We start from the raw sequence: 26,594 nt of genomic DNA, 5'->3' as shown, positions 1-26,594 counted from the left end.
TAATCTGCATTTGACCCGTCTCTGATGAACAGTGGAAAGCCCTAATGATGTCCATGGAGCAAATGAAGGTTAAATATCTTGCTCAAATTTACATCAGCAAGAAGACATACGGTACTGATACAGTCATTCCTTCAATCCTTCATTTTCTGTTCATTTCTTCTGCTTTTTTGAGTCACTGGGGTTTATGGAGCCTTTTACAGTGGACTGTGAGCGGGAGGCAAGGGTACGCTCTGGATGTGTCACTGGTGCACTGTGGAGCCACACGAAAGACAAACAACCACTTACGCACACACTCACACCTACGAGCAAATTGGAAAGGATCAATTGACCTGAAATACTGTACGTGGATTTTGGAGTTCGAAGGAAGCCGGAGAACCTGGAGATAAACCAACGCAGACACAGAGAACATTTGACACACCATTATTTCAATATCTTCCATTTAATCTATAGGTATCCAACTATGTTTGACAGTGTCCAACAAAAAAAAATCTGACCCTCTCATTTTATTCCCTGTTAGAGGATCACACCACAAGGATGTTGTTGTTCCTGACTCTCTCTTATGTGATAACATTATTATAATGAATGCGAAGGTGCTCCAACCTATCAAACTAACATGTTAAGGCTGGATAATTGTGATTGGATTTTCTTACTTGTGTACAGTTTCTAAAAGCTTATTATATCTACCTGGGAAGATTTTATCAAATTGATGAGCTCAGTGTGCACATGGGTAGACAGATATGGAGTTAGATAGGTAGACCTTAATATATTTGTTTCTTTATGGCCAAATGAAACAAGCTGATGAGCTTCTTGTAGGCATGAACAGCTGAAGATTCTACATTTTCTTGTCTTTGTAAATGTATTTCATGATATGTATTAATTACATCACGTTTCAAAGAGGTGATGTATTGTAATTGTCATTGTTTGTGTGTTCGTCTGTTAGTTAGTCCACCAAATATCTTTGCAACCGTTGCAAAGATATAGAAAGATGAAACAAAAAACACAATTACTTGGCTGGCAAAGGGGATGAAATGAGAAATTCCGCTTAGGTACACTTGACTGAGGAACCGGATAAGATAGAAAGATGAGGGAGAATGCCAGTGTGAGTAAGACTACTGCCATAGATCAAAGCTAGTCCTTTGATCTATGGCAGTAAGTCAGAGCACTAGCTTTGATGTTTGACCTATGCAAGTAGGTAAGGGTAAAATTTTGAATTTAACTTCTGTAGAGAAATGAGAATGAGCCTAAATTTTAATAGCCTACTAAACTCAAACAGAAAAATTAAAATATCTCACAAAGTTATGGGTAGAGGTTCCTGTCATGTAAAGAATAATCAAAAATCTTCTCACATTATGTCCCTCTACCTTGAGGCTGTAAAGATGTCTCCATGACAGAAGTGTGTAGTATTAACTTTGCATAAGGACAATGGCCTTCTTCTTGGGATATGATTAAATTTTTACACAAGGTCTTCTAAATTCATGTCATATGTGATTGATCATTGAAGGTCTTTGAGAATTACATGCAGCTGATTTGAATGTATAATTGTATCAGTTTATTAAATGTAATATTAACCAATGAGACGTGGACAGGTTTAGCGGTAGAATGTTGATAGTTGCTGCTGGACAGATTTCCTTGTGGTTAGATAGTACGGTTGTGTTTTTCTTGTGTAAAACAGAGTGTTGGACATATTGTTTTTTGCATTTTGGCCATTTATCTAACCTTCTAGTCCTGCCACCATGGCATGTTTTGTGAAAAACTATACTGTATACTGTACATGGTTACCATACAGTAGGTTTAATGAACATTAAATAACCAGATGACATTTGCTCTTATGTGGTTAAGCAGTACTACAAAATTAGTTTATACTGTAATTAAGTCAAATGAAAATTTATAAACAAAGTATTCATATCAACATGTCATGTATTGTATACAAAAATCATACCATGGGTTGGAATTTGCATTTTTTATTTGTAGTTAATTAAATGATCAATTTATGCTGGTCAACGGCATGATTGGTGCTAGTGAAGTGTACGGTGTAATCTAACATTTGTGATCACCCCTGCCCCAAAATATACTACGTTAAGTGAATATCAAAAGCGGTGACCGAAGGTGTAGAATTTCTTCATAGCTCAGTTGTTATTTTTCTCAAAATGTATTTTTTTCTTTTCAGCTTATGTTAATCGGTCCCCCAAAAGTGTTCCAGCTAAACAATGACAAAAGGAAGGTGAACATATAATGTGCTACTATGCTGATTGACTTGCAGTCATGTCATTTTGGCCCTTTAGAAAGCATACTCTCCAGAACATGAACGTTTGTGCAAAAGATTGTTTATGAAACATGGCCAAAATGAAATATTTTTCAGAAGTTTGTTTGATGCTCATTAGTTGAATAACAAATAAATACAAACATAAGCAACACCAATAGACGCAATGACAGTAGTAGCAGCAACAAAAAGGACTTAATTTCACTCATAAAGTAGGTCTAAGCAAAGCCCCACAAACCTAATTAATGTCTTAAATGAATAATAAATATTATTGCCCCCATCATGACAGAATAAAACTCCTAATTTTATGCTGATGGTGTAATATGACCTTTATTAAATGTGGGAGTGTAATAGCTTTGTGCTTCAGCCGTGTCTGTGCAGATTGAGTGTGAATGTATGTGCATGTGTGTGTGTTTGTGTGTGTGTGTGTGTGTGTGTTTCTTTGTGTGAGGATCTGGTATAGCACTGCCATCAACAGTACTGAACTTTAAGAGCTATAAAATAAAAAACAAACCCTTTGCAGGCAGAGCCATGGCACAGTGTGAGAGTACATGCGTGTCCAAAACATTTCATCAGACAATGATGCTAAACAAGGATGTGAAGCAGCCACTGAAATAGAGACAGTACCGTCTTTGTGGGTCCCACGAGGACTTTCTATTTGTTTTAAGTGCAGTCTCTGAGAGATTGAAAGGCAGTTTCAATACAGTTTGAGGATGATTTAATATAGCTTATATATGACTGTAAATTATATACGCGACACTGATTTCTCCCAAAAAAGGGGAATTTTTTTTTTCTTTTGTCTCTTTCATTTTTTAACCCAGAAAAAAAAACATTTCTAGCATAGCGTTATTTATAAAATGTGAAATAAAAAATTAAATAAATGTCCCGCAGTGCACTGGTGTCGTGCCCAGAGTGTCCCCCGCTTCACGCCCTATGCCAGCTGGGATAGGCTCCAGCTCTCCGTGAGCCACTACGGCGGATAAAGCAGAGGAAAATGAATGAATGAATACACAAATTTAAAAAAGCATTTCAATATGAATTTATTAACTTTGTTTTGTAGGCCCCGTCCACATGATGACGGATTTTTTTAAAACGCAACTTTTTTGTTTTTCGATGTGTTTTTAAAAAGTTGCGTTTTCAAAAAAATCTGTGACATTAGATGAGCTTTAAGTATATCTCTTTAAGTATTTACCAAGCAGTGGGTGAAAATATAAACTTTAAAATGGTGTCATTATTTTCTCATGACACTTGTGTGCCAAAAGAAGAAACTCAGTCAAGTGTGTGAGAGGACCAAATTATTTGAGCCGTAACAAAAACACAACTGTCCTAAAGCTGCAGTACCCATACACTTAAGCTAAACATTTACTACACCTTCCTTTAATCATAAAACACTCAGTTGGTTTCTGAAAAAGCATGGTTAGCTGTCAGTGAGCTGGTAAACCTGGCAATTTATAGCAAATCCTGAGTAAGTGACAAAATTTGTCAGCAGGTCTGCAGATGTAAGAAGTAAAATACTTAATCTAATCGATAACATAGACCTGAACCGTCAGGAAAATAGGACATACTGTGTAAATTCTCATGTGGGAAAACTTCTGTGGGATTCAGTTCCTCCATGGCACACGCACACACACACACACACACACACACACACACACACACACACACACACACACACACACACACACACACACACACACGCACACACACACACACACACACACACACACACACACACAAGCACACATTGTATGATGTTGTCAACAGGTTTTCTATGGATTGTCAAAACGACTTCTTTACCTCTCATTTCTTTAATAGTTGACACAAAAAAATGTTTTTTGTCAGAGGAATCTGTGACCTTCCAATAGAAAAGTCACACATACAGAAAGACGAATGACAAAGAAAAAAGAAGTACAGGTAAAAGAATGCCTAAATCACAGCATAAAAGCCTTTCATCAGATCCTATGAGGCTTATGTCCTTGCTTGTTTTAGTCAAAAGCAAATCAATAATAGTGACAATAAGCAAAAAACACATTTTAATTTACTTTCTGACATGCTTGATATTTTTAAAAAAATCATCCAAAAATCCTTCCCTTCAGGGGTCACCACAGCGAATCAATTGCCTCCATCTAACCCTGACTTCTTTATCCTCTTCTCTCACTCCAACTACCTTCATGTCCTCTTTCACTACATCCATAAACCTCCTCTTTAGTCTTCCTCTAGGCCTCCTGCCTGGCAGTTCAAATTATATAATACTAATACTTAATACTAAATACTGATATTTTGTATTAAGGCTTAATTTTTAAAACTTAATTTATACACTACACAGTATTACTATATTTTACATATACTGTATCTTGCATGCAATCTGGGACTATTAAAAATCACTGAAGTGCTACTTTAAAAAGTGTTTGTATTGTTTAACATTTTGAGGTAAAAATGCTAACTGAATTCATTTTATCTGTTATGTAGATAACACAAAGGTTTGATACTCCCTGCTCTACTTTCTGACTTTCATTAAACAGGACACTATTTTGCCTAGAACAAAGACTGTCTTTATTTCACACTGCTGTTTCATGGTCAACAGGACATTCCTCAGTTCCTCACAGGCCGGCACAGTCACCCATGAGCTACTGTGTTGTTAAATTAAAAAAAAAAGAAAAGAAAATACTTTTGCAGCGTAAATCTCATTCCAGACAGAAGTTGAATTTACTTTCACTTTTGGGACACAGACAAGCTAACTGAAAATTATGCAGTATTTTACGCTCACATATTCAGAGAACTACAGTGAGCGAATAACTGTTTTTCCAGTTAAACTTTTGCCACCACAATCGTGAATTCACTCTCCTTTTCACTTGGTTTATACAGATAACTGATAACGATAAATATCACATTGATTTATGCCAGATCATAACCAGATATTTCTAAAGCCTGTATGCTTACCAAGCTTGACTTTCCTCATTTAAATGAAGGATAAATCACACAAAACTGCAGCCTGATTCCATTTATTTTTTAGGTCATTACTATCACTACAGCATTTAACATAAAATGTTTTTATTTGCCTGTTTCTTTTACGGCGGCACAGTGGCGCAGTGGTTAGCGCTGTCGCCTCACAACACGGGTTCCAGTCCCGCTCTGTGCGGAGTTTGCATGCTCTCCCCGTGTCTGCGTGGGTTCTCTCCGGGTTCTCCGGCTTCCTTCCACCTCCAAAAGCATGCGTTTCAGGTTGATTGGCCGTTCCCAAATTGCCCGTAGGAGTGAGTGTGTGTGCGTGTTTGTATGTCGCGGTGCACTGGTGTCGTGCCCGGAGTGTCCCCCGTCTCACGCCCTATGCCAGCTGGGATAGGATCCAGCTCCCCGTGACTCGCTACGGTGGATACATTTGTCATAATTACCTGATAATTGAGCAATTTAAAGTGTCTTTTCATTCTGACATAATTCATTTACAGTAATGCCCGGACATTACGTAAAATGTTGATAAAAGCGGAATAATAATTATATGCATATAAGTACCTTTCAGAAAAGTTGGGACAGGATGAGTGTTACATAACCCTTTCCTTTAATAACACTTCCATTTGGGAAGAGGGCACACTAACTGCTGTTAAATTCGGAAAGAAAATTCTCACCCATTCTGTCTTTATAAACAACTGCATTTTCTTCAGAGTCTTAGGTTTCTATTGTTGCACTTGGTTGTGAGGCACCATGCATTTTTAATGGAGATCGGTTTGGGCTGCAGTTAAGCCAGTCTAGTACCTGGACTCTATTATTCAAAAGCCACACTGTTGTATAATGCACAGAATGGGGCTCGGCATTATCTTGTTGGAATAAGCAGGGACATCCTTGTCAAGATGGCAGCATATGCTGTTCCAAAACCCATCTGCCCCCTCCAGCATTAAAAGTGCCCACTGAATGGGTTTCTCAAGCTAGTCTGCTTAACACTTCTCCACTTCTGCTCTGATTAAACATGCATTACACAGTCCCCATATAGAAGTGGACAAACTCTGGGACCTTATATGGCCACACTATACCTCTACAGGTGCACTGCCCAGCCCAAAAAAAAGTCACACACTCTACTATTTTGTGGGACTGCCTGTAGCTTTAATTGCAGTGCGCATTTGCCGCGGCATTGTTTCAACAACCTCGTACAACGTCACAGCATTTATTTCTGTTCAGAATTGCATTAATGTTTGGCCGAGTTCTTGTATTAACGACAGGAGTCAAACCACTCTGCAAGAGCTTCTCCAGTACATCCCATAGACTTTGAATGGGGTTAAGCTCAGGACTGTGGGGGCCAATTGATGTGTCAAAATGATTCCTCACACTCTCTGGACCGCTCTTTCACAATTAGAGTCCGATAAATTTAGGCATTGTTGTCCTGGAATATGATCTTGCCATCCGGGAGAATAAATCCATTTATGGGGTTGCCTGGTCATTCAGTACATTCAGATACTCATCTCACTTAATTTTTTTTCTGAATAATATTGCTGAGTCTAGACTTGACCAACCGAAGCAGCCCCTGATCATAACACTGCAATTTGCTTATTGAAACCCGAACGGTGACTTTTTTTTTTGGCCAGGCAGTGTATTTCTCTGAAATTGTACATGAGATTATTACAACATTCAAAAGCCAGCAGTTCACCACATGGCCATATTTGGCAGCTACTTTGGGGCTGATAACGCCTTTCTCCATTAAACTGACCATGTGGGAATAGCATGATCTTCTGGTCCACAAAGACAAGTAGGTGTGCTTGGTTTGCTCTGCACCATGATTCCAAAATGCTTCCATGTTGGAATCATGGAAGCAACATGGAAGCATGAAGGGTATGTAGTAACATGGCAGTCCTATCTGAAGTGTGGCCAGTTATTCCAGTTTCAAGTCCAGACCCCAATAGTCCCAAAGGAAAAACCCTTGGGCTTGTGAAGTTTGCCCCTCTGGACTGAGAGCTCCCTCAAACGCTCAGTTAACAGCAATAAAATGTTCGGGAGTCAGGCCATGTGGGGCCTGCTTGATACTCATGACACCAGTCACATTCCTTTAATTGGAATGGATAAAGAAGGCTTTGGAGCCATGGAAGGGAGGTCTGTATCAATGACAGTAATAATCTTCCCCATGAACATCACCGGTGAGCATTGCTTTTGCTTGATTCCCAGGGGAAAAAAGGGTCTTATGTACAGTATAAACAAAAAAAAGAAAACGAAACTGGCACAAAACTACAATGGTCTCTCCAGGCCATGAGACAGGCTGAGTTAATACAGGACATAGCTGGGTACCATCAAGAATTAGGTGGAGGTTGCTTCACCAACCTCTGTGTCACCATTACCCTGCCAGCACAACTGGCTGTTCTTCAGGTCCAACCAGGAGCACATTAAGTAAGAGTGCCTCTGCTTCCTCTTGTTAATTAGTACTTCAGTCTCCTAGTCTTCTATGGAATATTTTCCGTCTATTGTGAGAGGACAGCCATGTTAATTTTTTTCTAAAGGCTATCACATATCTTGTGATTCTTACTTGAGCTAACTTCGCTAAATCCAGGATGGACTTGAAGTATGATGCCGTGTGAGCTGCTGTACGTTTGAAACAACAATTCCATTCAATTGCATGACGACAAGTGGAACCAAACTTGTAGCTGTTCCTCAGTCTGCACTCATGGGGTGACTTCATATTTGAACTTAATTGCCAGCATTATGGGCTTTCTGTATCTTTCTGGTTTTATGTGTTTTTTACTGTTCTATGTAACAGAATGAAGACAGGAGTATTTTCATTTACAATTTGGTTACACAACCAGAAACAAGCAATGTGAAACTAGCTGTCACCACACATCAACAGAGCTCTCAGCCCTGCTTCACTTCCCAGGCCCATCAATTGCAACCACCAACAACACAATTATTCACAACAGAATTATTTTTTCCTTTCTTGGCTTTTATACGCACTGTGGTCTACAGCATGCTCTGCAGCTTTTCCAACACATTCTTATTATTACAGATTAACACTGAAAATGGGTAAACATAATTAAGATATATGCTTTCATCAGGCTCTATACCAGTCTACATTTGCATTGGACTATGGCAGTCAGGGTGACCTATGGATGAACCAATACACACTCATCACCACAAAAACTTACATCTTTGCATTGTGCCACTGTCCTTCAACACCTAAATGCCAACCGTGCTTAGCAGTATTATACTGACTCTGTCAATGCAGAACTCCAACCACTTCTTAGCTGCTGAAAAAAAAACATTAGCAAGGGAATTCAAAAGCCAAAGAAATCTATTTCTCTTTAAAATTGTATTCAGAGTCTTCCTCTAGAATAACACACATAGGTAGTTGGTAAGCCAACCAAAAAGAACACAAGCAAAAAGAATTCCCACTTGGCCACCTACCAATCCAACATACAATAAAACATTTCAGGCTTGACAAGGCCTGCAGCAATTAGGCTATTTGTAAGAAACTATACAATGCTGCAAAGCCACCTTTGATATCTACTATCTTAGTTGATTTTCCACAAAGGACAGGACACTCATTTTGAGCAATATAGGTTTTCTCACTGCCTCCTTTAATATGTCTGGGTTTCATTAACTCTTAACAGTCCGTGCCATTCTATTATTAGCTCACAGATTCAGTCCAGCTTCAAAATGGGATAAGGGGGTGGTAGATGTCAGTTTAATGTCAGGATCCACTGCTGAAAGTTTACACCACTCAGTTTATTTTACTCATGTTTGGCTACGTCACATCTGTCTAACATATTAGCAGGAACAAACCATACAAATATAAACACCATCTGCCATAAATTCTTGTTGTTATTTTTGTGATGAATTGTGCAGAACAACTGTGTCAAACCCTCTCGTAATTGGCATTTTTCTGGCTTTGTAACCCAACCAGATGCACACATTGTGACAGCTGTGCTCTGGAAAGCATTTAAGGAATTTCCTCTTTGTGCTGTCACATTTAACAGGTAGTTTAGTTTAAGCATGTTTAGTACAAAAAGGTTTGACAAATAAACCAATATTTGAGCCATTGGCATTTAGCTGATTTTTCTCCTTTGCCATCTCTCTTTGACAATCAATACCTCATCTCTACACTGCAGTTTGAATGTCATATGACTGTACTGTCTGTGTTTTGAAATACCATAAAAACATAAAAGTAAACTGCTATCATAAACCAGCCTACAAAGCAGATATCTGTTACTGACAGATTACAACGTTACATTCTGGGTATGTATGTATCAATATGAATTAAGTATTTGGAGTTAATTTAATGCTGATAAATATAGATTCAATAGATAGATAGATAGATATACTTTATTTATCCCAAACTGGGAAATGTAGGAAAAATCTGGGGCCCTAAAAAGTATTCCTGGCATGTTGTATCTAAATTACTTAACACTCTCTATATATTTTAACAGGTATTCACTGAGCCTATTCAAGATTTCATAAACGGGTTCAGGAATTCTTAAAGAATAATGGCATGGCAAAACAAACTAATGTTGTTCTGGAAAACTGTTCACTTATAGTCTACTGAGATAGGCTCCAGCAAAAATGTGAAAGTGAATTAATTTCATACCTGCCACACAATCAACCTTCCCACCAAGTTTCTACAAATCTAAAAGTAAATTTTGTGTATCAAAGCTTTATAAAAAGGCTAAAAAACAAGGTCTACAAGCAGTATGATTCATTGTAGAATCTCTGTATGCTAGTTAAATTAAAGTATAAAAAAGAATATTCTATGTCCTGAACAGCAGTGACCCATTACCTTCATTTTAGGTCAACAGTTTTCATCAAACAATTAAGTTGTAGGTTGAATACCGGGAGGAATAACTTTTCATTAGGTCAAATAAACTTGAGATTTAACATTAATGCATATAACTTAACCTTGTGTTTAAGTAGCTAAATGTCAATAGACATTCATGCTACGATTAATTACATCTGTATATCCATCAATCCATTCACGGCACAGTGGGTAGCACTGTCGCCTCACAGTAAGAAGGCTGAGAAGAGAGTTCAAGTCCTTTCTGAGGGGAGTTTATATGTTCTCCCTGTGTCTGCGTGGGTTGTCTCTGGGTTCCCTGATTTCCTCTCAACTCCAAAAACATGCAGGTTTTTGTCCAAAAACATGAACATGTACATTTATATGGAAACAATGTTGATTTACTTCATTGCAATAACTTTAAAATAACAATTACTATGTGAAAACTTATACTAAATGCCTCCTCAATAGTCCCAATCTTTATATTTCTCCAAAGTATATCTCTGATATGAAACACTGAAATTTACTTCTTGAAAATAGTGGCAGTAAAAAGGTTGCAGTGTCCAAAGGAAAATGTCTAAGCAGTAACAAAATCAATGAGTGCAAACCTTCAGCTTAACTAATTTGAATATCCAACTTGATAAACAAGATACCAAACTTTAGTACATACAGCATGTGGAATAAAGTAAATCCTCCCTTGAGGCACATCTCTGGAGTCTTCTCTAAAATGTCTACTCCTACAAAATTATGCGTGGAGCAGACCCACAAATTTTGTGTATAGCCATAGCAACACATTAAAAAAAGGTTTAAAAAAAACATGAGGATATTAACGCTGGTAAGACAAAAAGTCAAAACATGTCAATAATGCAGTATTTGCGGGGCCACAGTGGTTCAGCAGTAGATCGCCCTTGGATCGAAGATCAGTGGATTGATTCCCGCTCCCGGCCAGCCACCTGGAGTGTAAGCTGACAATGGGAGGTGGAGGTATCGGCTCACCTCCCAGCCACAGCCGAGGCGCCCCTTACAAGCTGCTCAATCAGGGTGCACCCCAAAAGTCACTCTGCCTCCCCATACACTGTTTGATGGTGTGTGAACTACAGGTAATTGCATGCTCACAGGCCCCTTGTGTCCTGTAGTTGTGTTTCAGGGGCCTGTACACGCACTGTAACTAACACAAACATACATCTGAGTGAAAAAGTAATTTCCCCATATGGGGATCAATAAAGTATTCTTTCTTTCTTGGGTTGTGCCCTGTCTGGAATGCTCTATGCACTCTCTCTGGAGCCCCTCCTCTGTAAAATCCGCAAAAGCATCGATGGTTTGATTTTACCTGGTGTTAGAGAGAACATTCTTTTATCTGCCTATGCTGATGATGTTGTTGTTCTTATCAAAAACCAAAGGGATGTTGATGTTCTGGTGGGTTTGACAAACTCATTCAATGTTTTAACTGCTGCAAAAGTAAACTGGAACAAAAGTGAAGCCCTTGCTGTTGGCGAGTGGCATGGCAACCTCCCAGTTCTTCCTCAAAACTTGTGTTGGAAGACTGATGGTCTCAAATATCTCGGTGTGTACCTGGGAAATGAGACAACAACCAGGAAGAACTGGGAGGGCGTCATTGACAAAATAGAAGGGAAACTTAAAAAATGGAAATGGTTGCTCCCCAGAATGTAGTACAGAGGTCGAGTTTTAGTGATAAACAATCTGGTAGCCTCGCAGCTGTGGCACCGCTTGGCCTGTATGGAACCCCCATCAGGGTTTCTAGCCCAAATCCAGACCAAACTTGTTAACTTTTTCTGGGATGGGCTGCATTGGGTGCCTCAAGGAGTGTTGTTTTAATCAAGAGAGGAGGGGGGACAGGGCCTCATCCACCTGGCTAGTAGAACAGCCACGTTCAGATTACAGTTCATCCAGCGGTTTCTGACCGGACCAGCGGATCTGACGTGGAGAGAGGTGGCCAGCTGCATATTCAGACGAGTGAGCCACTTGGACCTGGATGCTGCACTGTTTTTAATGGACTCTAAGTTTCTAAAGTTAAATGGTTTGCCTCCGTTTTATCATGGTGTTTTTAAGTCATGGGCCCTTTTTAAAAGCAGCCCAGGAAAAAGCTCTGACTCTTTGTTCTGGTTACTGAGGGAACCACTAGTGCATTGAGCCAGGCTGGACGTCTGCAGTGGAGCCACACCTGGTCTGTCTGCAGCGCTTTGCAGAACCAGGACCATGACCCTCCAGCAGCTGGTGGACAACGCCGGGCCTGCGCTGGCGGATGCCCAGGCTGTGAGCTCCCTGCTGAACATCCAGTCCACCAGGGTGGCTCAGAGGGTGCTACAACTGTGGAGGCAAAGACTTTCCGGGAAGGAGAGAGGCCTCCTCCTGGACTATAGTACAGGGACTGTACCAGACAGCAAAGATCCTTTCCCAGAGGTCCACATCAGTCCCCTGTTTGGAGAACTGGAGGGTCCTCTCCTCGGAGATGAACGACAGATCAGCCTGCACATGGCCAACAAAAAAATACTGTACAAACAATGTGTAAAAGTGATCAACAAGAAAAACCTGTGTAACAGAGCACCTACTACCTGGGCCAACAGGATGACAGGAAATGGACCTGACCCACAGTGGAGACTTCTGTACAAACCTCCCCTCAAGAAAAAAACAGCCGACCTCCGGTGGAGGATTTTGCATGGTGCCGTCAGTTCCAATGCTTTTGTCTCTGTTTTTGCCCCTGCGGTGTCCAGCCAGTGTCCCTTCTGTCCCCTTCAGGAGACAGTCTTTCATACTTTCAGTGAGTGTGGGAGACTTGCAGTGCTCTTCACTCTTCTAACGAATGTTTTTAACTTGTTCAATGAAAACTTTAGTATCAGGAAATTCATCTACGGTGCTGGGTACAATAGATCGAATCAGAGAAAGTGGCAGCTTTTAAATTTTATTTCTGGGGAGGCAAAACTTGCAATTTATGTGACCAGGAAGAGGAAAATTGAAAACAATACCGTTCAAGAAGCAGCTACTGTTTTTTGCTGTAACATCAGATGTCGCTTAAAACTAGAATTTGGTTTCTATAAATTGACAAAAGACCTGAATAACTTTAGGAACATCTGGTGTTACAAAAATGTCCTATGCACTTTAGTTGATGACCACCTCACTTTTGCAAACTTCCTGTTATAATGCACTAATTTTTATATTGTATTTCCCTTTGTTTCTTGGTGTTTAATGTTTTTGAGTGTTTAGTGTTTTTGAAATTTCATCTAATGAAAAATTGTAAAATGTTCTAAATGTTCTAAATGTTAAATGTGATTGGAGTTTTTTTTTGGAAAAGATCTTCTGAGGCACTTAAATGCTTTCATCTAATGTAAAACTGCAAAATGTTTGAATGAAATTAAAGTGTTTTTGCAAAAATCAAAAAAATCTTTCTTTCTTTCTTTCTTTCTTATTTTATTTGACAATCGGAATACTGAAAAAAGTTGAAAACAAAATGTATATACACATATAACATCACATATAGCAAGTATATGAATATAATACAAGATAATATACATCCTATATGTATTCTATTTTTTTTTATGTAGCCGCAACACGACAATGTAGCCGCAAGAGGGCACAAGCCAGTGTCTTATTGTGCCGGTCCCAAGCCTGGATAAATAGAGAGGGTTGTGTTAGGAAGGGCATCTGACGTAAAACTTTTGCCAAATAAAATATGTGACTCAAATCTATGACTTCCATACCGGATCTGTCGAGACCCGGGTTAAAAACGACCGCCATCGGTGCTGTTCACCTAAAGGCTGCCGGTGGAAATTGGACTACTGTTGGTCGAAGAAGGAGAGGAGAAAAATGTGTTCGTAGGAAGAGAGAGAAGAGGAATGCCAAGAGTATAGGACTGAGAGTAGGGACGTTGAATGTTGGAACTATGGCAGGAAAAGATAGAGAGTTGGTTGACATGATGCAGAAGAAGGAGTTAGACATGCTGTGTGTCCAGGAGACCAGGTGGAAAGGTCCCAAGGTTAGAATTTTAGAGCAGGATTCAAGTTGTTCTATCATGGTGTAGACTAGAAGAAAAATGGAGTAAGAGTTGTCTTGAAGGAGGAGTTTGTTAGGAATGTCCTGGAGGTAAAAAGAGTGTCAGGTAGAGTGATGAGTCTGGAGCTAGAAATCAAAGGTGTGGTGTTCAATGTTGTTCGTGGGTATGCTCCACAGGCAGGATGTGAGCTGGAGGAGAAGGAGGAATTCTGGTTGGACTTTGATGATGTGATGCATAGAATAGCTGGAAGTGAGAGGGCTGTCACTGGTGCAGACTTCAATGGACATGTTGGTGCAGGAAACAGAAGAGATGAGGAGGTGATGGGCAGGTTTGGTATCCAGGAGAGGAATGCAGAAGGACTTATGGTGGTTGACTTTGCATAAAGGATGGAAATGGCTATAGTGAATACTTTCTTCCATAAGAGGCAGGAACATAGGATGACCTATGAGAGTCACACAGGTAGACTACATCTTGTGTAGACGGTGTAATCTGAAGGAGATCAGTGACTGCAACGTAGCAGTAGTAGGCGAGGGTGTAGCCAAATAGAATAGGATGGTGGTGTTTAAGAGGCCTCTGGTGGTGAGGAAGATTAAGAGGGCAAAGGCTGAGCAGAGGACGAAATGTTGGAAGCTGAAAAAGGAGTCTTGCATGACTTTTAGGAAGGAGTTAAGACAGGCACTGGGTGGTCATGAAGTGCTTCCAGATGACCGGAGAACTACAGCTAATGTGATCAGGGAGACAGATGGGAGAGTACTTGTTGTGTCATTTAGAAGGAAAGTATAAGGAGACTTGGTGGTGGAATGAGGAGGTACAGGAGTGTATACAGACAAAGAGGTTTGCTAAGAAGAAGTGGGACACTGAGAGGACTGAGGAGAGTAGACAAGAGTACAGGGAGATGCAGCGTAAGGTGAAAGTAGGGGTAGCAAAGGCCAAACAAGGAGCTTATGATGATTTGTATGCTAGGTTGGACAGTAAGGAGGGAGAGACTGATCTATACAGGTTGGCAAGACAGAGAGACAGAGATGGGAAGGATGTGCAGCAGGTTAGGGTGATTAAGGATAGGGATGGAAGTGTATTGACAGTTGCCAGTAATGTGATGGGAAGATGGAAAGAGTACATTGAAGAGTTGATGAACGAGGAAAATGAGAGAGAGAAAAGACTAGAAGAGGCTGTTGAGGACCAAGAAGTAGCAAAGATTAGTCAGGATTAAGTGATAAGGGCAGTGAAGAAGATGAAGAGTGGAAAGGCACTTGGTCCTGATGCTATATACCTGTATACTAGTATACCTGTGAAGGTATGGAAGTGTCTAGGAGAGGTGGCAGTAGAGTTTCTGACTGGGTTGTTCAACAGGATCTTAGATAGTGAGAAGATGTCTGAGGAATGTAGGAGAAGTGAGCTGATGCCTATTTTTAAGAACAAGGGAGATGTGCAGAGTTGTGGCAACTGCAGAGGAATAAAGCTGATGAGCCATACAATGAAGTTATGGGAAAGAGTAGTTGAAACTTGCTTAGAAAGGGTGCCCAGAGAGGAACTGTGGTATTTGATGAGGAAGTCTGGAGTGGCAGAGAAGTATAATAGAGCGGTGCAGGACATTTATGAGGACTGTAAGACAGTGGTGAGGTGTGCTGTAGGTGACACAGAGGAGTTCAAGGTGGAAGTGGGATTGCATTATGGATCAGCTCTGAGCCCCTTCTTGTTTGCTGTGGTGATGGACAGGTTGACAGATGAGGTTAGATTGGAATCTCTATGGACTATGATGTTTGCAGATGACATTGTGATCTGTAGTGAGAGCAGGGAACAGGTGGAGGAGAAGCTATAGAGGTGGAGGTTTGTCTTGGAAAGGAGAGGAATGAAGGTTAGCCGCAGTAAGACAGAGTACATGTGTGTGAATGAGAGGGACCCAAGTGGAAGAGTGAGGTTACAGGGAGAAGAAATCAAGAAGGTGGAGGATTTTAAGTACTAAGGGTCAACCGTCGAGAGACATGGAGAGTGTGGAAAAGAGGTGAAGAAGCGTGTACAGGCAGGATGGAATGGGTGGAGGAAAGTGTCAAGTGTGATGTGTGATAGAAGAGTTTCAGCTAAAAGGAAAGGAAAGGTGTACAAAACTGTGGTGAGACCAGTGATGTTGTTTGGTCTAGAGACAGTGTCACTGAGGAAAAGACAGGAGACAGAGCTGGAGGTAGCAGAGATGAAGATGCTGAGGTTCTCTCTGGGAGTGACCAGGAAGGATAGGATCAGGAATGAGTACATCAGAGGAACAGCACAAGTTAAAGGTTTTGGAGATAAAGTCAGAGAGGCCAGACTGAGATGGTTTGGACATGTCCAGAGGAGAGATAGTGAATATATTCGTAGAAGGAAGCTGAGTTTTGAACTGCCAGGCAGGAGGCCTAGAGGAAGACTAAAGAGGAGATTTATGGATATAGTGAAAGAGGACATGAAGGTAGTTGGTGTGAGAGAAGAGGATGCAGAAGACAGGGTTAGATGGAGTCAACTGATTCACCGTGGCGACCCCTGAAGGGAAAAGCCGAAAGGAAAAGAAGATGTTGTCCTATTTTTAGCTTCCATTTCTCATCTATTTCCTGCTACTTTGGTTACACAAAATAGCTTTGACCTAATTTAATTTTCATTGTACAGTGCGTCCTCGCGCATTCGCGCATCAAAGATTGCGACTCCACCTCATCACGGATTTTTAGTAGGCAGTCACGTGAAAACGTATGTGCATTCTATTGGCTGACAGCATCTGGAAGTGCACTCTTCCATTAGTCTCAGACTTTAGTGAGAAACAAAAGTGCCCTAAACAGTCGATAAAAGTGTGGGAAAAGGTAATACAGATAGAATGTGGTTTAATATCAGCATGGGGAGGGTTCATAAACGTTTAAATTACTGTAGATGATAAAATACAGTATATAGATTAAGATATCGATCGTGGATTCCTCAATCGTGTGTGGTTCCTGGAATGTATTAACCGCAAAAAACGAGGGCGCACTGTATTTCAATAGTTTCCACCGCGTAACAAAATGATTTACTGTTCCACTGGCAATGGAAATACACTTTTCTTTTTACAGCTGTTTGAAAATGGAATTTGAGAACCTTCAGATCTCCTTCATTTTCACAAGATATCTACACCCCAGACAAGTAAAAATAAATACAAATAGTGCAGCACAAACCGATTTCTGTCAAAAAGGTTACCCTCACAGATTGAGAGCAGTAAGACAAGCATCCCACTCTTTTGTTTGATACATTTACAAAACCTTGTATGCAATGTAAATTAAATTTAAAATGTAAAACTCACCAAGCGCCTCCTTTCCTCTTCAACAGTGTTCAACAGCTGGGAAAACTCCTTGAATGACTGGGCTGAAATACACAGACAGATAATTTTGTACAATACCATGTTTGGTCAATACAGTATTACCGCATTATTAGGCGGACTTAACAGTCTTTAATTTTCTCAAAAACAAACAGTGCGCCTGATAATCCAGTGCGCTTAATATATGAAAAAAGTTTTAAAATAGGCCATTCATTGAAGATGAGTTCTCAGATGAGTTCTCAGTTGTAACCTCAACCTCCACACTGTTGCCTATCTGGTCAGTATCTTCACTCTACCCATGCCTATCCAGACACTTCACTCTACCCATGCCTACCTAGGCATGTTTATTTATGCCTTCTTATTCCTATACCTATTCATGCCTTATATTTGTATAATCTTGGTGGATTATTTATTATTCTTTCTATTTGGTGCTGATGCTACTTTCTCTGTGTTTTTTCTGTGTTTATGTGTACTCACTGTGCTGTGTGTAGTGGGAGAAGTTAATTTCCCTGACAGAACCTCCTTAAGGGATAAATAAAGTTCTACTCTACTCTAGTGGCCCAGACACAGTCTAAACTGTGCCCCCCCCCACACACACACACACAGTTACCTGCTGTTTCAGGTGTCAACCACATTTGAGAATTAATGGTAGCATACCAAGCACCTTTGGCTAGCAGTGACTTAGCTTTTGCAATTTGAGAAAAGGTTGCAGTTGTGAATGCAATCCCTTTATCTTTGCTCAATCTCGTGGATGCATAATGCAACCATAGCTACTACAGTAGTTTCTATTCTATGCACCTTATAATGATGGGCTCCCTATTCTGGTGAAAGTTTTAAAATAAGTTTTAAATTTAAGGTGCGCCTTGTAATCATGCGCGCCTTATAAGCCAATGTGCCTTATGTATGAAAACGTTTTGAAAGAGGTCATTCATTGAAGGTGCAGCTTATAGTCCAGTGCGCCTTATAGTGCAGGAAGTACTGTAAATGCATTGACATGTATGCTACATTACGTGCAGTATGTTCATCAATGAGCAAGTACACAGTGATCTACTGTGTAGTAATATTTAGATGATTAAAAAAGATACTTTACCGCAGTGGCTCAGTAGTTAAACATCAGATGTTCCTGGCACCCCACAAAGCACTGTAGCATGGTGCTAAAATGTTTATTGTCACAGCAGCTTTAGAGCTTTCAGTGCTGAACATTTTATAACCTAATAAAATCATGCAGCTGTCCAATTTAAAACCAAGACTAGCAGCAAAAAAAAAAATCAAAAACAACAATACTTCAATTGAATGGATCCCACTGATTGCTTCCCTTTATTTTCTTTCACTGTGTTACAATATACCATCACAATGTAGGAGAAACTGATCCACTTGCTATGTTCAAAACCATCTGGCCCTTCCATTTGTAGGTTGTATTATATTCAGCAGACCCAAACACATTCGGCATACACTCCATGATATCATCATATTTCTACAGGAGAATTATAGCTTCATAGCTTCACAGCTTTGTGAAACGGAGGACCAGATGCAGGGTGCCCTCTGTCAGCCCAGTGTCATCCCTTGTTCAGCAATTTAGCAGCAGTCAGGTTTCTGTTTGCCAACACAGTGATATCAGTATCATTCCCAGCGGCCTGGTGTGGGGACCCTCAAACAGTTTAGTCAATTTACAGACCAAAGCTTTTTGAAAACAGAAATGCATTTTCTTTTGTTTTCAATTGAACAATGATTTTGTTCCCTTTATCCTGCTGGTAGGCTAGCCACCTTGTAACGCTACCAGCTCTTTTATCAACAGTACAAACGTCTCGGGGGCTGTAGGGCACAGCTGGAGCTGTTGATGGGACAAGATTAGATTCCCAAGAAAGGAAATGAGAGTCAAATTGAGGTTATAGCTTGCATATCACTCACAGGTAAAAAGGAAGAAAGGCAATATAACTTGTAAAGTATTGAATGCGATACAATTTATGAAGTCAAGAGCCGAGCCGAGAACAACGTTTGATGAGTCAATATGAAATTTAATGTAAGTTTTTAAAACCAACCTATGAAGACTTTATTGTTTCAGATACATTTTGTGAGTTAAAAAGTTGCCTTTCTAAATTGGTAATTGTTTGCTAATTGATTTTTCTTTTAGATGTAGTTCTCAATGTCTTTTGGCTTGATCCGTCCCAACAAAACAGCTTTTGATAACTAAAAGATTGACCTTTTGAATGAATGAAAAACACCTTTCCTAAAATTTTAATTTCTATTGCCACATCAATCTCTTGTCCCCATTGATTCCAAGATAACTGACATTGAATGTGAATGTCACTGCAGTAAGTCATGAAGGGAAATCAATAAAGGGTCAGGTGAACCTGTCTTACAGCACACACAGGATCACAATGTTATGTGGGGGATTTTGGAGCATCAAAGTGAACTATACCAATACTGCATCAAGACAGTGGCTGGCATTCAAGCAAGGTCTAGATATGTCAGTCAGAAACCTCAGATTCGATGATGAATACATCGATTTCAACATCTTTCATTTTCCCCTCCTAAAATAGTCTCACAGCTTTTTCTCTCGAAGATATCCAGCAGACAGATTGTTGTGAAGCTTAATGTAAGTTATTTCTCTTTCAGATGGTATTTACCTCGTAAGCTCAGTGTTCACAATGTCCAAAATTTTGCACAGCATTACACTATGGTAGAAGACTTCAATATTTAATTTCAATTTCTTTGTTACTTGTACTGTTGAAATGTTGTAAACTGGATTAAATCTATTATAAATTAAGTTATCGTCTACAATAGACAATCGATAAGATACCTATGGCTCTGTTATCTGAGCAATGTAAATACACAGCAGGACTAGCGACACAGCAGGTGAGCAGCTTACATATCCATTGTTCAGTTTGTGATTAACACTGCTCTTGACAAAAGTCCAGAGAAAGCATGGATGGCCTCAAATTAAAGCATGTTTGAATCTAATGAGGCTTAGATTTGGCTGTGGATTTTTTCCAATAGACATAATTGGGCTTCTGATCCCCTCTGTATAATACACACACTGCAGCTTTGAGAGAAAAAAGGAAGAATGGCAATTCATTAAGCTTTGTGATGAACATTACAGCCTTGCACAGATGATGGTGATACCCACTCTAGCCTCACAGATGGACAGCAATTCAGAAGTCTCCAGCTCCATGAAGCAGAGGACTCGAGCTGTGGATAATGAGCAGCAAAAATAAAAAGAGGAGGAGGATCATACTGGGAGTCCTGCCCATTAGAGCAATACAGGCCCACTGAGCAGCTGCTTTCATATTCCTAATGGTGGCTAGGAGGTTTACACCTCCATTTATCTCTGACACTGATCACAATTAGTCCCTCTGATCTCCTATAGGTGTGAGAGAGTGCAGAGGAAGTATGACAAGCAAAATAATGTCATTATCCATACATGAATGGCAGTCAACTTTCGGCTCTATGGTAAAGTGTAGAACAAATCCTATCTGAGGAATTTGCACTCTTCCTACAATTAACATTTTCCTTTTATTTTAATCACATCAATTACCCAAATGTAATATATTTTAATAAATACTGCAGCAAAATGTGCCCTTCTGTTAAGTGACTTTTCATAGCAATGTTAGAGGAGGCTTCAGCCAAGGTGACCGTCTTATGAATTGAGGAGACAGACAGGAGCTTGACTGAGCTTGACCAAATGAAACTTACCAATGTTCACCTCATCATCTGTCTCTGCATCGCCTATGCATTCAAACTGAAACTCTTGCAGGGACTGGGAGAACTTCTGGACAGCAGCAGACAGATCTGCAAAATCAGAGGGTCTGAGCATCAGAACAAAACATGGATGTACAAATGAATTTAACACTGAAGATAGATAGATAATATAAAATACTGGACAAGATAATATAAAAAATTAGGACCTTTTGCACTACATATCCACGTGTTGAGGCTAATAATATTGTGTGTGTGTGTGTGTGTGTGTGTGTGTGTGTGTTTGTAGTTACATTTCTTTTTCATTTATTTTGAAAATGGAGAATATCTTTAAAAAGCACTAATTTTTATGAGAGCACAATTCTCAATGTTGCTTCAATCAAAGGGCAAGTAGAACTTAATTAATCAACCAAATAAATAGCAATACATACTGTAGAACCTAATGTTTGGGAACTCATATACCTTGGTCACATTCATTTTTTGTATTGGCTGCCATATTAATGTTTGAAACAAACATTCTCTTGGCATATAAAACTATATTTGTATTTGTAATTGTTCAAAAATGATCCTGCAACTTTTAACTATTGCTGCAAGATGTCCCACAAAATTCAACGCACACACACACACACACACACACACACACACACACAAACACACACACACACACACACACACACACACACACACACACACACACACACACACACACACACACACACACACACACACACACACTGTATTGTTGATGTACATTGCATTCCAGTTATGATTCAAGGTGATAAAATGCTACCTTCTTTCACTGACATTTGGCATAATCCAGAGAAAAGGTTTAATGTTTCTTCCAATTGAGAAAAAAAGTTATCCCTCCTTTTTTCCTCATCCACGACTGATGTTACTTAAAAAAATATGACTGTACCATCCCAGATGCATTAAGAGTAGAGTGGTTATCGCTTCATCTCATTTTTATGGACACATTTACGAAGCTATGTGAAGTTTGTGTGAGAAACTGAAACTGTTGAGTTTGGCACATACGAGACTGGCTCTGAATACTCCAGTACCTATGAGCCTCAGCATTTATTTCTGTGCAGAAGAAATGGGCTGAATCCAGTCCAAGCATATTTTAGTGAGTTTCTGTGCAAGTAAAAAGAAGAAAAAAAATATTTGCACAGTAACGCTGCTGACTTGATCTGAATGCGTTCTCCAAATCAGAGCTGATTGTATACTTGTAAACTAGCAGTGACAAACATCCGCATTGATTTTGGTTATTTTTTGTGAGGCCACTGTGCTACCCACTGCGCCAAATATTAAGTATTAGTTTTCTGAACATTGTCCTCCCGTTTCATTTACTCATTATAAGAAACCATGACATAACGGAATGCATAAGACCATATGAGACTGGCTCATAACAGAACTCTTTCTGAGACTGAATAAATTCTGGAGTGTATCTTTAAATAACGACTTATACATATATGAAAATGTGGATCCTTACAAGATAAAGCTTTTTAAGGATTTGCATTCCAGAAATTAGACGGATCTGATAATAGATGGTTTGGTTTCTGGTAAATTGACAAAAAGAAGTGAGCACATGTTGGGAGGAAGAAAAAGTAAGCTTCATCTGCATGTAATAAACGTACTGCAGTGTTGACATGCAAATAGCTTACTTAACGTATGAATCACTTGAAATTGTATTTAATTTTACATAATGCAACCAATTTCGGTACAGTATTTTTATACATTAGTTACGTAAGGTGTGTGGGTCTGCTGTGTTAGTACTGTGATCATGTTCTTGTTGAGGTTGAGGTAACCTCAAAGTACTTTAAAGAGTGGGATGAAGCTTTAGCACATAATTGAGGCTTTTAACATCTCATAATTCAGTTGAATTATTAAAAGCAAAACAAGATGGAGACTCTAAAATAATCTAGATTGTCAACCCCCACAGTTTGAAATTGACACATTTTTTCTCATATTCACTGCCAGTAACTCACTAATTGCTTCTCCCCTTCCTTCTTCTGACACTTACATCACATCATCAACAATCCTATTGTTACTTAAGTGAACAGAAACTTGAATATTCTTTCATGTGAAATAAGAAAATACATATCTTAAAGGGACAGTGAAGTTAATTTTAAGTGACATATATGTTATTCATCATTATGAAAAATAGAAGAAAACATAAATTTTATATGTGCAGCGTCATCCCTTTGGTCAGAAAAGCTTAAAAATCTGCACCGCAGCAGATTCCGTATTCAGTGGTCAGTTGGGCGTCATACGTCATTGGCGACCAGCAAGCAAGCATCACTCTTAGCATCTAACTTAATGTCCAGCAATGCAGTGCCAACTGAAATATATCTAAAACTGTTGATAACCATAGTTCTTGTGGTGAAGTTTTGATAATTATTTTATCAGTAAGTTCCTGATAATATCTGATAGTGTACCTGAAAACATTAGAAAGGAAAATATAGTAATATATTATTTATTAGACTTTTAAAGCTGAGTCATATTGATAGTAATATTTAATGAGTAGGGAGTGAGACCATATTACACAAGCTTTAGTGCTCACTTATCGCTCGTAATAGCAACAGAATCTATGATGAGCAGTGCATACCCTTCCAAATATTAAACTATGTACTGTATATGCATGAAACAAACACCACTTCACATATGGGAATGCATTTTGAACATAAAAAATAATGGGCCAAAGGTTGAGCTTGGCAATGCAGTCTTATATCCTGTCCACATTTTAAAATGCTGCTTTTTCGTAAGTAATAAATAGTACTCTTTCAGATTTATTTGATTGTCTCCTCTAAATTGTGTAACTACTCTATTGTTGCTATGTCCCAACATGACCATATTTATGAAAACATATTACCATTGTATGTTCATATAATTAATCACTGCAATACTTGAGAAAGACCTCGCTAAACCATTCTGTACTAATTTCATTTTTATATGCATTATTTACTAAGGTTGGGTTTCCACGCGTACAATTTTGGTCCATTGCTCATTAGTGAGCACTGCAGGAAGTAGTTCTCCTGAAACAAACTCACTTAAAGTGATCAACAGAAAGAGTAGCAGTGATTAATAGAAAGATAATCAATACAAAAGAAGACAAATGAGAAACCTTTTTAACTTTAGGCAAGCAGTAAAGGAATAATCACTGTTACACATTCCAGGATGTACAATTAAATCTTTTAGTCGATAGAGACAAAGACTCTCTGCTTTTGGGGTGTTTTATCTCTTTAAATGTCTTTGCCAATTGTTTGCAATCTACATTCACATATTGAGGTACTTTACTTATAAATTTGTTTTTTTTTTGTCATCCAGCTTTTTCACTGAGAAATGTGTCATAATGCTTATTTTAGTTTTGGAGGGCCAGATGGTTACCTTTGGTGCCTGTTGTTTGGTTATTTTGTCTGCCTTTCTGTGAGCAAGATTACACAGGCACTACTGAACAGATGCCATGAAACTTGGAGGATGTATTAGGCTTTGTCAAGGTAGGTGGTAGATAAAGCTGTGGATCCATCTTTTTTTATTCACTTTCCTTTACATTGTGGGATCATTGATCTTTAGTCAACTAATGGACACATAAACAACTTGATGGATAGAACTTGGAGGAAGAAACTGAGCGACAAAGATGGAGGGATTAAATGATTGAGTAGATCAAACATTTTCTTTAAAACTGCCTGAGGGCAGCCATTTCAGTGGTGATGGATATCTATAGTCATAACATATGTTTTAGCATGTAGCTACGACATACATGCAGGTTAGGTTAATGGTTGGAAATTGAGTTTAATCTAATGAAAAGGCATTGTCCTTGACCCAAAAATGCATTCTTCCGCTTCTAAATTAAATGACAGGACAACAAATGGATTAAAGGTTTGTTTTTACATAGCTCAATGTAGTATGCTTGCCTGATCATCGAAATTGCAGTAAACAAAACAAAAGTTTGGAGCTATTTAGGGGGGAAATGGTGGCATGTCACTAGACTGTATTCTAGAAAAAAAGGGAAGAAATCAGAAATGACAAAAACATTCCTTTGATGTAGAGAAAGTGGAGACTTCAACGACTCTCCAGATATTTAATCTCCTCTACAACTCCTGAAAGAAGCAGGCATTTCGTACGTGATACTGTGTGTGTATGTGTGTGTGTGTGTGTGTGTGTGTGTGTGTGTGTGTGTGTGTGTGTGTGTGTGTGTGTGTGTGTGATAGAAAAACCAGCTGTTTCAGATCAGAATAAAAAGAAATGTGTAACTTCTGCAAATGATAAGCTATATGAAGTAAAATCACAGTTCTTATCAGAATAATGGTGACCACTATTATGTTCATTTTATAAGACGTTTCTTAATTTATTTAATCAAGTAGGTGAAAAAGTCCAAAGGGAATCAAGTGAGCTCTACAGCGAATTTTATTCTATTGCACCCTTAGGATCAACAGGCAAACAAGAGATGTATAGCTTTCTAAAATGTTTTTTTTTTTTTTTACTTAGACATCCACTTAAAAAACTTTTACAATTCCATTATGATAAATCATTTACTCAACAACAAACAAAAAAAGCATTTTCATTCCTCTACGGATCTTTTAGAAAAAACAATTAAAGACACATCCTTTAATGTTCTGGGACACATCATCAGTGATGTTGCTCGGATAGCTGGGAGTTTCAGGTCTTTACTACATCAAATATCCTTCCTCAGATGACCAAGCCAGGGTTGATCAGGCCCTGGTTTGTGGTACAGCAGTATTAGTCCACTGATGACTCCTTATGAACACAAGCAATCAAGAGGCTCTCTCTGCTGCCTCCATGGTGGATTTGATGGCTCTCTGTTTTGCAGCCCTAGTGATGCCAAGTAGGGTTTAGTCCTTATCGAGTGTCCAGCCAAGCCTCTACACCCAACTCTATGGGTTTGTGACATACTTTTCTTCCAGTTCTTCAGCATTGCTCTATAAGTTCCTGTGCCTCCTCCCTATGATCCCCTCAGAACATAATCAATATCACCTGCCATGTAATGAAAGTGCTATTTGCGATGATGATAATAATCTGATAATGGTGATAAGGGTTTTTGCAAAGAGGCAAACTGAGATGGTACACCAAGTAATAATCCTCCATTCAGGTTGAGCTACAGCACTTCATGGTCTCCATTTCCCTCCCATGCATCCTATATTAGTTGGGTTACTGCATTGGTTTATTCTAGATATGCTGATACATCAGGTACACTGTCTTTCTGGAGATGCTGAAGTAGATGTTCTTGAGGAAGACGTCTCTCAAACCTCTGTATAGGACACTGAAGAAGGTCTTCCCTTCCAAGATGAGGATTGAGATGGATTCCAAAACACTCTGAACAGTAAGATATCTTGGACCCGATTTGACTCGAGCTGCTGTAACCTTCCTAGACTTCCTTCCAAGTGGGCTCCCCAGTGTTGAATTCTACATTGGGTGACGGTATGAAAGGGGTAAGGCCATAGCACTTATCTCTTTATCAGGTTGTTGCACAGAAAGTGGTCATTTACCCCAATAGAAACTTGGTGAATCCACATGGATCAACCAGGAATGCACTTCGCCTCCCAGCCCACTTGCCCCTCCTTCTCCA

At 39.3% G+C, this 26,594-nt stretch overlaps 1 protein-coding gene across 5 annotated transcripts in view; it reads right to left on the bottom strand.

Annotated features, from left to right (window-relative positions):
• LOC137596221 (rho GTPase-activating protein 42) overlaps positions 1-26,594 on the bottom strand; it is a 68,059-nt gene that overhangs the window by 31,159 nt on the left and 10,306 nt on the right. For all 5 annotated transcript variants that reach the window (XM_068316530.1, XM_068316531.1, XM_068316532.1 and 2 more), the window contains 2 exons: positions 21,008-21,103; positions 17,300-17,361 (listed from right to left, as the gene is read on the bottom strand). In XM_068316530.1, coding sequence (XP_068172631.1) covers positions 17,300-17,361; positions 21,008-21,103 — 158 coding nt within the window. The remainder of the gene's footprint in view (positions 1-17,299; positions 17,362-21,007; positions 21,104-26,594) is intronic.

The sequence above is a fragment of the Antennarius striatus genome, chromosome 6 (genome assembly GCF_040054535.1).
Source record: "Antennarius striatus isolate MH-2024 chromosome 6, ASM4005453v1, whole genome shotgun sequence".
Lineage (NCBI taxonomy): Eukaryota > Metazoa > Chordata > Actinopteri > Lophiiformes > Antennariidae > Antennarius > Antennarius striatus.
Note: the sequence above shows the minus strand (reverse complement) of the source record. Positions and strands in the feature narration are given on the sequence as shown.